The sequence below is a fragment of the Alligator mississippiensis genome, chromosome 5 (genome assembly GCF_030867095.1).
Source record: "Alligator mississippiensis isolate rAllMis1 chromosome 5, rAllMis1, whole genome shotgun sequence".
In the NCBI taxonomy this organism is placed as follows: Eukaryota; Metazoa; Chordata; order Crocodylia; family Alligatoridae; genus Alligator; species Alligator mississippiensis.
In genome coordinates this window covers 68,164,158-68,179,170 of record NC_081828.1, presented here as the reverse complement: position 1 = coordinate 68,179,170, position 15,013 = coordinate 68,164,158, and the positions used below count along the sequence as shown (strand labels likewise).

The window sequence follows — 15,013 nt, the reverse complement described above, 5'->3', positions numbered from 1 at the left end:
GACGAAGGTACTTTGATCCTGAAAGCTTGCAGAAAAGGACAATTTTCTTGCCATTTTCCAGTTGGTCTAATAGAAGGTATCATTTTGGAACCAAGAGTTCTAGTTTTTTATATGTCTTTTTGTTTCAGACCAACACGGCTACCAGGTACACCCCTGAAACATGGAAGATGCTGAATTTCAGCTGATTTTGGATTTTAAACTTCATTGCAAAATAACAAGAAAGTTTTTTTGCCTCCCTGCCTGCCATCTGACACCTTCAGGGAAGGAATTCTACTTGATCACATCAAAGAGCTACTCAACACAGCTCACAAAGACACTCTCATGGACCCAGAGAGACAGACTTCCATCTTCAGCTCCCTCTGTGCAAAAATGAAGTTTATTTCCTACATATGGGGACTTTTTACCATCTTGTACCATCTACACTTTTCCCAGAGCCTGACGAAGGGGCTTTGATCCCGAAAGCTTACAGAAAAGGACAATTTTCTTGCCATTTTCCAGTTGGTCTAATAAAAGGTATAATTTTGGAATCAAGAGTTCTAGTTTTTTGTGTCTTCGTGTCTATATGAGACTTTTACTTCAGAGTTGCCTAATTAGCTCTGCAGTAATATGTCAGCATCTACATGTGCAGTGCTATTAGGATAAAGTAAACTAATTAACTCCGCCATAGGATAGTACTGCCAGACACAAGTACTATACTACAGCAGAGTTATTTACTCCACTGCAACACATATATAGATGCTGACGGGGCTGGCTAAAGCACAAGTGTACTGCAGTCCCAGTTAGCCCTGCACTGAAGCACCCTCATGCCTCAGCCAGCCCCTCTGCAGCACATTGAGCTGGGTTGGAGCAGCCCCGGGCTGGCAGGTTGACCCCCAGGGCCCCCTGCCAGCTGGGGCTGCTCTGACCCAGCTCAACATGCTGCAGTCCCTTGTAAATGGCATACCTGGGAGCAATGAACGTGCTGTAGAGGTATGAACTGTGCTGCAGTTTATTCAGGCATGCTAATTGCATGTGTAGATGCAACCAGTAAGTAGCAAAGTAAGGAAGTATTAGTTTGATTTTATGATGTTGAATGGACACAGTGTGAGAGTAACTTACCCAAGGTCACAAGAAGTTTTGGCAGAGTAGGGAATCAAATCCAAACCCACTTCAATATCTTACTTTAATTCTTTTTCTAGTTTTCTCTGGTATTTGGTAGCTTCCCCCTCTCTTTCTTTCAGAATTAAATTTTAATGATTTGAAAAAAGTTTCTAGTCTTTGTGTCTATGAAGAAAAGTTTTAAAGTCATGTTCTTTCCCTCTGTGGAGGGCAAATGCAGACTAAATAAGAGATAGGAAGAGATATGAGCTCTTGCCATGTATGTTTGTGAGACACTAATTTTGAATCCTTGCAATACTGTCACTTTTACATAGGAACATTGTTAATTGCCAAAATAAGTACTTTTGACAAGCTATTGGAAGATTTCCTTTGGCCACTACTATGGTAAAAGCCTTATTTTTAGAGTTAAGAGTAGTGAATTTTGTCCCTCATGCTTTATGGCTATAGGTTGGCTCAGTACAGTAGATCTTAGCCCTACATTGGTTTAAAAACAAATCTCACATCAATACTCAGACATCTCAAATCAATACAAAAACTATACTCACATCAATATTGAATGTAATTTATTTAGGATTTCAAGAAGATTGCTCATGTGACCCAAGGAAACAAGAGTCTTCCCAATCTAGGCAGCTCATTTTAATTAGCCATTTGCAATTTATAAGGCCATTTATAATGCCAGAGCACAGAGGTGTAACTGTATAATTGGACCCTTGAGCACCCTGGGGCAGTATCAGTGGCTGCACTGCCGATGGCATGACGGTAGCTGGGCAGGCAACATGGCTTTTGCTATTATTGCAGCACCCTTTTAGGGTCTGTACCTGGATCTGGTGCCTTGGTGACCATTTCTGACAGAATAAAAAAATAATTAATGTATCTGCATCATATGTTTCTCTGTCTCCATATAGATAGACAGACAGACAGACAGACAGATAGATTAGATATTTTTCAGTTATATATGTGTCTAAAATACCTTACAACTTTACAACTTAGAATCTAATCCTACTTATGAAAATGTTATTGTTAATACTGGATGCATATTTTAAAGTATTATTTATCTGCTCACATCAGATGTTACCTTGCTAAGAGTATAGTTCAGGTATTTTAATTCCTTTAAATTTTATCAGTGCTAAACTTTTCATCTTTGTCAGAGCCTAGTGGTTGAGTGCCTCGGCACAGTGGAACTTTCTAGCACAAGGCACGGTGAGATTTTGTACGAGGGAATTTCTCGGCACGGTGGAGAACCCCAGCGTGGAAAGGTTCCCGCCACTCAGATGCAAATTCACACATTACTATTGGCCGGTTCTAAATTATTCCTACGTGGTGACTAGCAATTGGCTCGCTAGCCGTATAAAAGGTTGGAGCAGTTTCCGCCCAAGTTGGAGAACTCCGCGCCCATCTCGGAGTGAACGTGGCGGACTGATCAACCGCCGACGACTCCCTGTCGCCGACCATCCCCGACGTACCCCCGTGTCCTGCATGCTCGTGTTCAAACCCGTTAGAAAGATATCTCGTCTTATCAGAGCTCCTCGGTTAAACTGAAACTGAAGTTTGAAGTTAACTTTCTTCCTACGCTGTACATCTCGACAGTGTAAGTAAAGCCATCTTTGTTTGAACCAGTATGCGTTTGCGCCTAATTCTACTCCAGCGGTCGAAAGTACCCATCTGTACGTGCTGGGTTTGTGGCCACAACCCAGCCGACCCTTTCCCGGATCCCCCTCGGCCCCCACAATCTTCACAATTTATTTTCTAGTAGAGTTTGATTTAATTGAAACAGTGAAATATTCCAGTTTTGTTTCTAGAGCTTGAGAATGTTTTTAGGTAATTTTGTTAAGCAAGTGAAAGTACAAGAGCATCAAAATGTAAATCTTTAAGGTAAACAAGGTTAAATAGTGCTGATTTTGAAGGCTGATATGGTGAGAGTATTAAAAATAATATCCAGGTAAACATACTCTGCATTGCAAAAAGTTAACATAATGTTAACAGATATGGAAACATTACATACTTGTAGGAATTTAGATGCCTGTTATCCTGAAGTTGAATGGACTTCTGATAAGACATTTTACCTCCAGAGGTAACGCCTATGTCAGAATGGATCCCAATGGACTGCTAAAGACGTTACACTCTTTTAAACAAGATAGAAGGGATAATTCTATTAAGAAGTGTCATGGTCTAAAGGTGAACAATTGATTTAAACCAGTAGAGAGACAAAAATAAAATAAATTCTGAGTAAACAACAGATCATCTGAACAACAACGCTGGTGGCTTTCAAATTTCAAAAAGCATGGTATCAGACTCTAGTTAATTTGAATATTTTTTATTTATATGTAGAAATACAGAAGGTGTCCTGCTTTTCTGCTAAACTCTTGAAAAATGATACTCAATTCTGTTTTTATGTTCTATCCATGTTCTTATTGTCTGCCATCTCTATTTAGACTGAATTTTTCAATACTTTTCAGCCACTTATACTGTTTAGATAATACCTAGCCATGTAGTCACAATTTCACTTGGTGTCCAGAGCTGCTTTTATAATATAAATAATAAAGACTGGTGAGTCTTCTATGCTTATTATTTTATTCTTATTTTATGAAAGATTTTTTTTTATCAGATGAGATATAATAAATGGGTGCACTATTGGATTCTTGAGCAAATTTCCTAACTGCTTTTTTTGCCAAAGTCCAAAAAATCTGAATAGCCCAAGTAGTGGAAGAGTCAAGCAAGCTGAATACTGAAAAAAACCCCAACTTCCTCTTGGTAATCCTAAAACCTGCTGAGAAATGAGTATGTTCTTAAACTTTCTTTTAATCAATAGCATGAGAAACCAACTTTGGGTTAGTAAGAAAGACTATTTTCTTCCTAGCATTTGAAATAAACTGAGTATTATACTTATTTACTAGATGATCACATATGTAAAATGTATAGTTTTGAGGAATTCACTGTTGACATTAGTTTTGCTTTGAACAGTACTAAAAGTTTTAACAGAACTCTATAATGCAATCCATCTAATAACTTAGTAATATTGAACTAATCAGAACATGTATTTATGTTATAAAAATGTATTTGACTTAACAATTGCAGTTCTGTGGTTGTGTGTGCTTGACTAAAAAGTTTAGCATCATAAATAATATAATTGGAAATTATTCCTAATTTTACATTACGGGTGCCAAGACTCATTAGGGGCAATGTGTGAAAACATTGCTGGACTGCTTAAATTAACAGAACTCATTGCTATTCAAACAGAAACCAGTGGTTCACATGCAGAACCAAGGATAACAAAATGTGTAAAGCAGTACATTTCAGAGAATTAAATATTTAAATGGCCTGATACCAAACTTGAAGAAGTATGTATAAACTATATATATCTTGACATACTGATTTAAAGACTGGAATTTTTAAACAATTGTGTTTTCTAAATTTAGTGTGGTATACGGCAGTCTAGAGTTACACGGTGATAACAATAATTTGGTGGATTTCAAAAGAAACTAGAAACAATGTTTAAAAACAGATAGTGTGTATTTGGATTTTACAATAGTTCACATACACCTGTGTGCATGTATGTGGAAAAACTTGAATTGGGTTTGTTTTATATTAATACCTGGACAAACAATTGTTTTTTGAATTATCGTTTTGAGCTAGGTTTTTAATGTATAGGGGAGTACATGTGAGTAAAGCACACTATGTGATTATGCTCACTGCTCTAGGGGTAGTCCAAGAAAGGACTTTAGCTTTTCCACTGTTCCAATAGGGTAGTAGTCTTGCTGTTGCTCGTTTTATCACATATGAATTGGGAGGTTTCTCTCCCAATCCACCTCCTGTCCACCTATCTGGGAGGGGAATTACCAAGAGCTCACCTCTACTTTCACACACACAACAGCAAGGCATAGAGCTGTTTATTATGCTCCTTCCCTTGTTCCTGTGCATCTGTATATGTCAAACCTCACAATGACATAAGAATAACAGTGCTCTGATGTTTTAATTGTTCAGATTACTTAAATGTAGTATTTAGTATTAACATTAAATATTATCACTGACAATCTTCAGCACTAATTGGCACGAGTTTCACTGACCTTAAAAAGGTCTGTGTTCATTACATTTATACAGAAATGTACTTCTCCAAAAACCAGGAAAGTTAAGTAATACTTAGAATACTACTTGGATTACTACATATTATATTAACTTGATTATTAAGGGCCAATTAATGATTAAAATACATTTTCAGTGCAATGCATTTGATTTTTGTAGTCATATAGCCATCACTATTTTACTATAATCTTATTTTATTAGTTTTTTTTTCATTCTATGTTATTTTGTGAAATGTACCTATAGAGGAACTTTCCAATCTAATCTTAGTATAAAGCAAGACAGATTTAAAATTATTTTGTGAGGAAAAAATGAATGGTTCACTGAAAATTTAACCAGCATATCTTGTACTTCTATATTCCATGTATAGTAGTTTGTGCATACTCTTCCTTGAATGTAAAATAAGGACACACTTCTATAATCACTTACATGCATGAATCACTTCATTTACCTGAATTGCAATTTTTCAGGTGGTGGTCTTTACTATGCAAAGAAGAAGCACAATCTAGAAATGTGGTCTGTTCAATATTGACTGTAGAAGATAGGAACTTTTTGGTCTGTCCTTTGTGCCTGTTTGCATGTCTCATTAAAAGGACGGCTTTTATTTTGCTTATAAATATCCAAATGGTGCTCTGTAGTGTAGTGTTTCTCAAAGGAACCTATAATAAGCAGTTTATATCCCCCCAAATTTTTACATCCATGCTATATAACCTGGTGAAATACTGTGCCTACAAAACATCCCTTAGGGCTTACTGTCTATTAATATGGTAATTCTGACGATGTGATAACTACAGAAATTCTAATGTCAGTGACTTTTTACAAATCATCTTATGCATCAGATGCTGCAGGTAGCTTATTTACCAAAGTATAAATATCATGCGTCTATACATTGTGGGGTAGTCCTATATATGAGTTCAAAACAATGTTGCATGACTAGGAGATTCCCATTTAGTCTGTTTATACCTGAGGGGTTGAACTCAAGCTATTAAAGTATTTTTCTAAAAACAATACTTCTTTTATAAAGTTTTTCTGATTTGCTACAATCCTTATTTGGTAATTTGCACATATATTAAGTCTATCTGGACTTTAGAAGAATTAGTATTATATTATACTAAATCAAGCCTTGACCTCGTAAACCAGGTCCTGTGGAAAGACAGCTTCTTTGCAGCAAGAACTACTAAAAATACTTACTTTTTTTGCTTCTTACTATCCCACAGTAGTCAGAATTGAAGAAAGTTATTAAAAAGATAGGATTTGTTAAAATATGAAAGTATTTGCTGTTCTGTAATATTTTATTTACCTCTGCCATAAGGAGTTCACTAGTCTTTACTGTTAAGTCATAGCTAATTAGGGAACTATTGAATAATTTAGCTGTTTCACTAATTTTTACTTTTCCCTTTACTTCCTTGTTGCCTCCTATATTACCAATTCCTTGCTATTTTAATCTCTTAAGAGAAGTTGAACATTTTTTAACTTGGGTTGCTTTTGCTACATGTATACCTGTATGGATATATGGGTTTTTTTTGGAAACTTGTAATATATTGTACTGAAGCTTTTATTAATTGCAATTTTAACCATGTTTAAGAATATGTATATTTGCTCTTTTCCTTATTTATGTCATGTATGTTTTGTATATGATGATGTTCAATGGACCATTCAGCTATACTTGTGTTTTCCAATTAACATTTTAGATTATCTGGTGCTGAGTCTTTCATTGACAAACAGTTGAATAGCACAAATACTATAGGTGATGCACTCTCACGTTACCAAATAAATGCTCAAGGTACAGCTTATAATGTTGAAAAATAGAAAAATAAATTGACCTTGATGAAGTGTGTCTTCTTTTGTCTGTTCCCAGGAAAGTTTATTTCAGGTATTTCTTCTGCTGAAATGATTAGAGTTAACAGCTTTTTCCCTCCATTTTATTTTACAGGGTCTCTTCATCTTCCTGATATATGGGGTGTACAACACAGAGGTAAGTCTGCTTGGAGTATCTCAAGGCTGACAGAGTGAATGAGAGAAATGACAGGTTTCTTATCTTGATAACTGAGGGACAAAGTTGGCTTTCCATATGAGTGTCCTACTGCCCTTCATGCTTGGACTAGCTTATATGCATCCCAGCTTACCATTAAACACAGACACCCTGAATAAAGGGACAGACTCATTTCTCATAGGCATTGACTAATATTTTACTGCTGCTTTAAGTTTTTTGAATTCCTAGTCTTTCCTTTAACACTTAGCTACACCTGACAGTCTTAAACTTGCACAATTCAAGCTATGTTTTATATGCAGTTAAAAATGAACTAAGTTTTACTTCACTTGAAGATTCAGAGGAACTGCATTTATACTCACATGAAATGTAGGCACTAATTTAATTCAGATGACTTAAAAAATTCTGAGTGTAAAAACCTGATACATTCCAGCTTTAATTTGTTATATCATTTATGTATATTTTGGAAGATTTTTAAAGTCTACTAGAAGATTTTATAACAATTGCAGATGGGTTTATGAAAATTACTTGGCAATCTGTATGGATTACATACAAATCAAGAGTTCTTAAAAAGGAAAATATTTTTAGCAGGATGAAGTATACAGTATCATTATCAGAGCTTGGTTTTGTACAGTTCTGTTATCTTTCTGGAAAAAAATTAAGTTGAATAAGAAGCTTTTTTATATACCTGGGTACATCTTAATGTGAAATTGGGGTTCAGTAATAAAAATCTGTAGAAAATGTTTTTATCAAATCAACAGTTAGAAATGAAACAGAATTTTTTTACAAAGTTCTTTAGTAGTCCAACTGTATATCTGTCTAACAAATCAATAATTAAGAATTTGGGTAGTAGTGATCTGAAGAGGGTCTACAGAGCAGTGGTCAGAAATGTTAGCTCTCAGTTCTCCATGTGTTCAGTTAACTGGCCAGCAAAGTTTTATCTCAGGTGCCATAACTTGTGCTAGTAATTTTGGGAAGATAGGGTGAATTCTGCACATTTCCAGGGCGCACTCCATCAAGATCCTCAAAGAAATGCCCACAGGTGAGTGTGCACATTTCCTGATTTTAGGAGTGGTTCACGTATGTAATGCACAGTACTAAGATGCTTTGATTATTAATAAAGGCGTCAGCATGTGGCCCCCTGCAAATGTGTAAAATATTTAAAACCCACTATAGGCAAAAAGAGCTAAATTTAAGTTTGTTAGTAATCGTTTCACACTGTGAACAAAACATGGGCAGATCATATGCCTATATATGCATGTATAACATCCGCTGAAGTCTCACACCCTCTTCAGCACGTCAAATTGTGTGTATGTTCAGGGTTCTGCCCTGATGGCCAAGGATATGATGGCCACCAGGGCTGGCCCTTCCTCCCCCTTCATATTCCTTCAGTTGGGTTAGCTTAGCATGGCTGGTAGGTCTTTTAGTTAGTGGGCTAGAAAGGGACCGGTAAGTGCACATTTACTAGTGGGTTTCGCTGCAGGACTTGGCTACCATTGCCTGCTAATGCCTTGGTTACAGGGGTGACGAGGTTTCGAGGCAGGGTGGCTTTCATCTCCCCTGGGCTTTCCAGGCAAGGTTCTTTGAGTGAATGTGATACCTTATTAGACCAACTGAGTAGTTCGGGGGAAAAATAAGATATCACATTTACCCCAAGAATCTTGCCCGCCTATGTCCTTAGACCAACAGGGCTACAACCAAAAACAGGGGTTTTCAAGCATGTGCTGGACAGGCCCAAGATGCTGAAAAACTCTCTGAGGAGAGCGGGCGGATGGCTGTGTGGATGATGGAGGACAACCATGAGGTAGAGCGCTAGGATGCGGCTACAGCACCTGCTCCCTTCCGCGGGAGCCCGCGTGTCTGCATACCAACACGTGTGTGCACATGTACGTAGCTTCCAGTGCCAGTATTTGTCCCCTCGGGCTGTGTGGGAGCTCATAAAACGTGTACGGAGAGCAAACACGTGCCCCGCAGTCCCCACAACACCGAGGCCGCCTCCTCCCGCGCCGGCCCCGCGTGCAGCGAAGGAGCAGGAGCTGAGCCAGGCGGCGCAATGGATGGGGGCAGAGTGGAGTGGAGCGGAGCGAGCCGAGCGGCCCTACTGCGCCTGCGCGCTGTCAGCCCTGCGCTGCCCTCCCGGCCGGGCGGCTCCCAGCAGGCCGTGCGCGGCACATGCGCAGTAGGGCGCAGGGCGGGGGGGCGCCGCTAATTCCATTGTGGAGCGGACGCGGCGTTATTTCTCGGCGGCGGCGGCGGGAGGAGCCGTAAGTGCAGCCGGGGCCGGGCCGGGGCCGCCCGTGGGCGCGGGCGGGGGGCGGGGCGCGCGGGGCCGGCGGCGATGGGCCCGGGCGGCGGCCGGCGGGCCGGGCCGGGCCAGGGGCGCTGAGCGGCCCCGGGGCCGTGCGGGCCGCGCCCCCTCCCGCCTCTCGGCCCGGCGACGTGGGGATGAGACTTGGCGGCGGCGGCTGCCTCGGCGGCGGCAGCAAGCGGGCGGCGGCCATGGAGCCCACGTTCCCTCCCAGCATGGTCATGTTCAACCACCGCCTGCCCCCGGTCACCAGCTTCACCCGCGCGGCCGCGCCGCCGCCGGCCCAGCACCCGCCGCCCTGCGGGCTGTCCCCGGCCTCCGCCGCCTCCACCTCGGCCTCGGCCTCCTCCTCCTCTCAGACGCCGCCCCCGCCGCCTCAGGACATGACTTTCAAGAAGGAGCCGGCCGGGGCTTTCCCCGCCTCCTCCCCTGCCTCGTCCTCTTCCTCCTCCCAGCGCAGCCCCTGGGGCTTCCTGCAGTCCCTGGTGAGCATCAAGCAGGAGAAGCCCAGCGAGCAGGAGGAGGAGGTGCCGCACCCCTACGGGACAGGTGTAGGCACTGCGCCGGGGCTTTTTGGGCAGGACCGGCCCCCCGGGCTGCTGGGGGGCAGCAGCGGGGAGGCAGTGGGGCCCAGCGTGATCCAGGACCTCAGTCTGCTCCACCACCACCTGCACCAGCACCCGCACCGCGACGCGCTGCTGGGCGGCCGGGGCGAGGGCCCCCTGGGGGGCTGCGACGAGCCCAAGCACGAGGCCACCCAGGCCCGGAAGGCAAAGAGGCCAAAGCCAGAAACTCAGGGAATCAAAGCCAAGCGGAAGCCGAGCGCTTCGTCCAAGCCGGCCCAGCTGGCGGGTGATGCCGAAGGGGCCCTGGCGTCCCCGAGTCAGAAGCCTCACGTCTGCGAACACTGCAGTGCAGCCTTCAGGAGCTCCTACCACTTGCGCAGGCATGTGCTCATTCACACCGGGGAGAGGCCTTTCCAGTGCAGCCAGTGCAGCATGGGTTTCATTCAAAAGTACTTGCTCCAGCGGCATGAGAAGATCCACAGCAGGGAGAAACCATTTGGATGTGACCAGTGCAGCATGAAGTTCATCCAGAAGTACCACATGGAAAGACACAAGAGGACACACAGCGGAGAAAAGCCATACAAATGTGACACTTGCCAGCAGTATTTTTCAAGGACTGATAGACTTCTGAAGCACAGACGAACATGCGGTGAAGCCATAGCTAAAGCAAATGCTGGAATGGAACCTGGGTCATCGAACCACAACATGGGTAGCCTGGCTGCGTTGTCTCAGGGAAATTCAAGTTCCTCAAGGAGAAAAAACAAAACAAAAAGTATATCCACTGAAAACAAAGGAAGTAAGTCAAGTAATAAAGTAACTGAATCACAAGTCCTGAATAATATGAACATGCCGAATTATGCAGTAGAGCTTCCTATCGTGTCTTCCAGTGGTGGCATAGTTGGCACTGGCATAGAAGAGTTGCAAAAAAAGGTGCCAAAGTTAGTTTTCAAAAAAGGAAACAGAAAAAATGCAGACAAGAATTACCTTAATTTTGTGTCGCCTTTGCCAGATATTATTGGGCAAAAACCGTTGTCTGGAAAACAAAGTGGCTCTCTTGGAATAGTAACCAATACTGGTGTGGAAGCTCTTGGACTTCTCCAAAGTACAGGCGGTAAACCAGCTCAGTTAAGTAGCAACTATGATGATGCCATGCAGTTTTCAAAGAAGAGAAGATATTTACAAACTGCCAGCAGTAACAGTGCCTTTTCTATAAATGTCGGACACATGACTTCCCAACAGTCTGTCATCCAATCTGCAGGTGTCAGTGTTATGGATAATGAGACTCCATTATCTCTTATTGATTCAGCATCTCTAAATACTGAAATAAAGTCTTGCCATGATAAGTCTGGAATTCCTGATGAAGTGTTGCAGAGTCTCTTGGACCAGTATGCTCACAAGTCAGAAGGCCAGAAAGAAGATCCTTTCAATATAACTGAACAACGTGTGGACTTGCATGCTTCAGGAGAGCATCCAGAAATGGTCCAGGAGGAAAATTTGAGCCCAAGTTCTCAAACAGTTTCAAGTGATAAGGCAAACATGTTGCAAGAATACTCCAAATACCTCCAACAAGCTTTTGAAAGAACGACCAATAGCACTGGTTTTCCTTTTGGACCCAGTTTCCAGTTTGTTAGTCTGTCTTCAACTCTGCATAACCACACTCTGTTTCAAGACAAACAGATCTACACTACGTCTCCACTTGAGTGTGGTTTCAGCCAATCTGTTACCTCAGTGTTGCCAACTGCATTGCCAAAGCCTCCATTTGGGATGTTGCTTGGATCTCAGCCAGGTTTTTATTTATCAGCTTTGGAGGCTACGCATCAACAGCTGACTCCTTCTCAAGAGCTGGATGATCTGATAGATCCACAGAAACATTTAGAGACTTCATCAAACTACCAGTCTACATCTCAGAAATTGACTAGCCAGAAGGAACAGAAAAATTTAGAATCTTCAGCGAGCTTTCAAATTCCGTCTCAGGAGTTAGCGAGCCAGATAGATCCTCAGAAGGACCTAGAGCCTAGAGTGACCTACCAGATTGAGAACTTTGCACAAGCGTTTGGTTCTCAATTTAAGTCGGGCAGCAGGGTGCCAATGACTTTTATTACTAACTCTAATGGAGAAGTGGACCATAGAGTACGGACTTCAGTGTCAGATTTCTCAGGGTATTCAAATATGATGTCTGATGTAAGCGAGCCATGTAGTACACGAGTAAAAACCCCTACCAGCCAGAGTTACAGGTAAGGTCACAAATGTGACCAGGCTGAGGGTCTTTTTTTAATGTAATTTTGTTTTACTTTGATAACACTGCCATTGGAATGTTTCTACACGGTCCTATTAAGAATAATGTAACATGCCCTTTCAATGCAACTTTTCATATTTAGTTAATTTTGTTAGTGTGATTTTTTTTTTTTAGGTCTGTTATTATGGGTTTTAATCAAAAATCAAATAGAGTAAAATAGGGTTTTTTTGGTTTTTTATGTTCAAGTGACAATGTTTAGCAATCAGATTTACATAAATAGATTTGTCAGGGAATAGTTCAAAAGTTTAAAATGCAAAAAAAACAAAAAACAAAAAAAACCACAAAAAAAATCTTTGTTCCTAGGATTAAGGTTTATTCTAATTGTTTTACTCTCAGGAAAGTGTAACGAAGCATGGGAATTCTGTGCACCACTTGTGTGTTGGAACTTCCAGTTAACAGATAGTGACAAATTTATTTTAATATTTTAAGGAAGGGATGTAAGACATTTCAAATTGCTGTTTTTAAAATCTGAGCTGATCCAAAACTTTGAGAATTTTGCTATCTACATCTTGTAGCTTTTTAACATCCTCCTGTTCTTCTAAGTGTTGCTCATTCCAGATGGGTGAGGCAAATATTCTTGGATTATTGGAAAAAGCCCAGAACAGTAGCTTTAATATAAACAATAATGTCCCTGGAACTCCTATGTAAGGCTGTAAATTCCATGAAGAAATTCTAATGACATAACCATGAGAACAAAACTTGTGTAGCTGGCTCATGTCATTAGAACCCCAACTTGAAACTACCGTTATAAGTTATACATGCTTTTGGGATAGATTATTTATTATACATGGTTCAAAACAAATGGTCTTTTTAGGCTTCTCCCTTTCCTTCCCCTTTTTTAGTGTAAATCCTTTTTCCTCCAACTTTTGTTGTCCTCCACAGTTTAACCTCTTGTGGTTTGTGGTCCTTCCTTGACTACTCCCTCCCTCACATCCCTAGTTTAACAGTTGGAATTAAAAAAATTCACATTCCGGAAAGTGCGTAACTTATTCTGCGTTTTTTCTGATGTCTTACGGCATTAGTTCTAGAATAAAAATATAAACACCCAATGATTATATAATTCTGTTAAGGTTTCCATGTACAATAAGAAATAATATACTCCCAATTGTACATAGTAAGGCCCTGATTCTGCATCAGGATCAGTTCATGTAGATCCCTCTGCCTAACAGGGTGCCAGTGACATAACTGGGATTCCTTATGGGTATAGGGATCTACAACAGTATGTGGTTGCCGTCTTGGGGCCTAAGGCTGCAATTCCATCCGAGGTTTCTGATGATGACATAAACTGCAAGAGTAAGAACTCAAGTGGTTTGTTTATATTGACAGAACTCTTCATGGAATTATTGCCTTGTTTTATGTATATTTTGTGGTACATTATTTATTATATGTGAATCCTGATGAATGCCTGTGGAGCCACGGAAACCTGTTAGAAATACTGGTGGCTGTTCAAAGCTGCTGAAAGGCAGTAGCACTGCTCTAAACCACTTTTTTGCAAATGTATTTTTGATTAGTTTTTTTAATGTAATTTTGGTGATGTTTATGCTGATAGTTTTTACGTACTCTTGGTGATGTTTCAGTCTTACGTACTTTTCTGATGTCAGAAAAGTACCAGTGGTTGTTTGCAGTCTTATTGTGTAACCAGCCTATTACAGGCTTCCATGTATAATAAAGTAATTAACATTGTGCAAGTGTAAAACACTTCTGTTATGAAAGTGGTGTTTTGAAAACTATGGAATTATTAAACAAATTGTTACAAAAAACTGGGTAATTTATCTCCCACTATCCCTCACCACTAAAAATCAAACCCAAACAAAACTTGTAGCTTGTTTCATCTTGTTGCTAATATAAGTTTTGCTTTACAGTATTCATTTAATTCCATTAACTTTTTTTCTATACTTGATTATGTATTTCATTCTTATTTAATTCTAGTGCAGTATGCTGCTTCTGCTCTCTAAATACAGTGCCCAGGCGTGGATTGGACCATAACCACAATGGTGGTGTCATGCTTTTCATCATCCTTTTTTTTTTGGTTTTGTTTTTGCTGAGGTTATGATTTGCTTTCTTTATGTTTATAATGTGTGTAGGAGATATTGCATATGTATTGTTCTGGTTGTTTGCTTTACCTTAATACTAATAAAAACCCATTATTCACAAAATTGTAAAGATATCACTGATATTATCCAGTCACACTCCTTAGACTTTTATTAAGAAGAAAATTCCATAACATGTTTTAAATTAGATTTGAAGAAGCAATAATATAACTTGTTGAATATTTTAAGGCATTTTTACTGTAAAGATTTGCTCAATAAAATGTTCTTTTGGTATCCTAAAAAATACAGACAAATACTTTTATGACTTCAGATTACTTTGGGGGTCAGATTATATGAGTAAACTACTTAAAAATTGCTGGGCCGTATCATACCATTAGTATTTAACTTCTTACTGAGAATGGTTCGGTTTTGTTTCAGTTGATTATACAATCTGACCCTTCCAAGTCTGGTACTATGTGTGGTTCCGTACAACATTTTTTTTAACATACTGTTAACTCCACATATTTTTTGTAATTTACCTAGCTTTTGAGAATCAAGAACTAGAGTCTCTGTACACATACAAAGAACTTTTTTGAAAGCTAAGATCTTGAACAAAATGGCTTAATGCTGTTTGCTCTCAACTAATAT

General features: G+C 40.3%; 1 protein-coding gene across 1 annotated transcript; it reads left to right on the top strand.

Annotated features, from left to right (window-relative positions):
* Positions 1 to 9,361: 9,361 nt before the first annotated feature.
* Positions 9,362 to 14,491, top strand: ZNF281 (zinc finger protein 281). Its single transcript, XM_019491207.2, has one exon. The coding sequence runs from the start codon at positions 9,611 to 9,613 to the stop codon at positions 12,275 to 12,277; it is 2,667 nt and encodes an 888-aa protein (XP_019346752.1). The 5' UTR covers positions 9,362 to 9,610; the 3' UTR covers positions 12,278 to 14,491.
* The last annotated feature ends 522 nt before the right edge of the window (positions 14,492 to 15,013 follow it).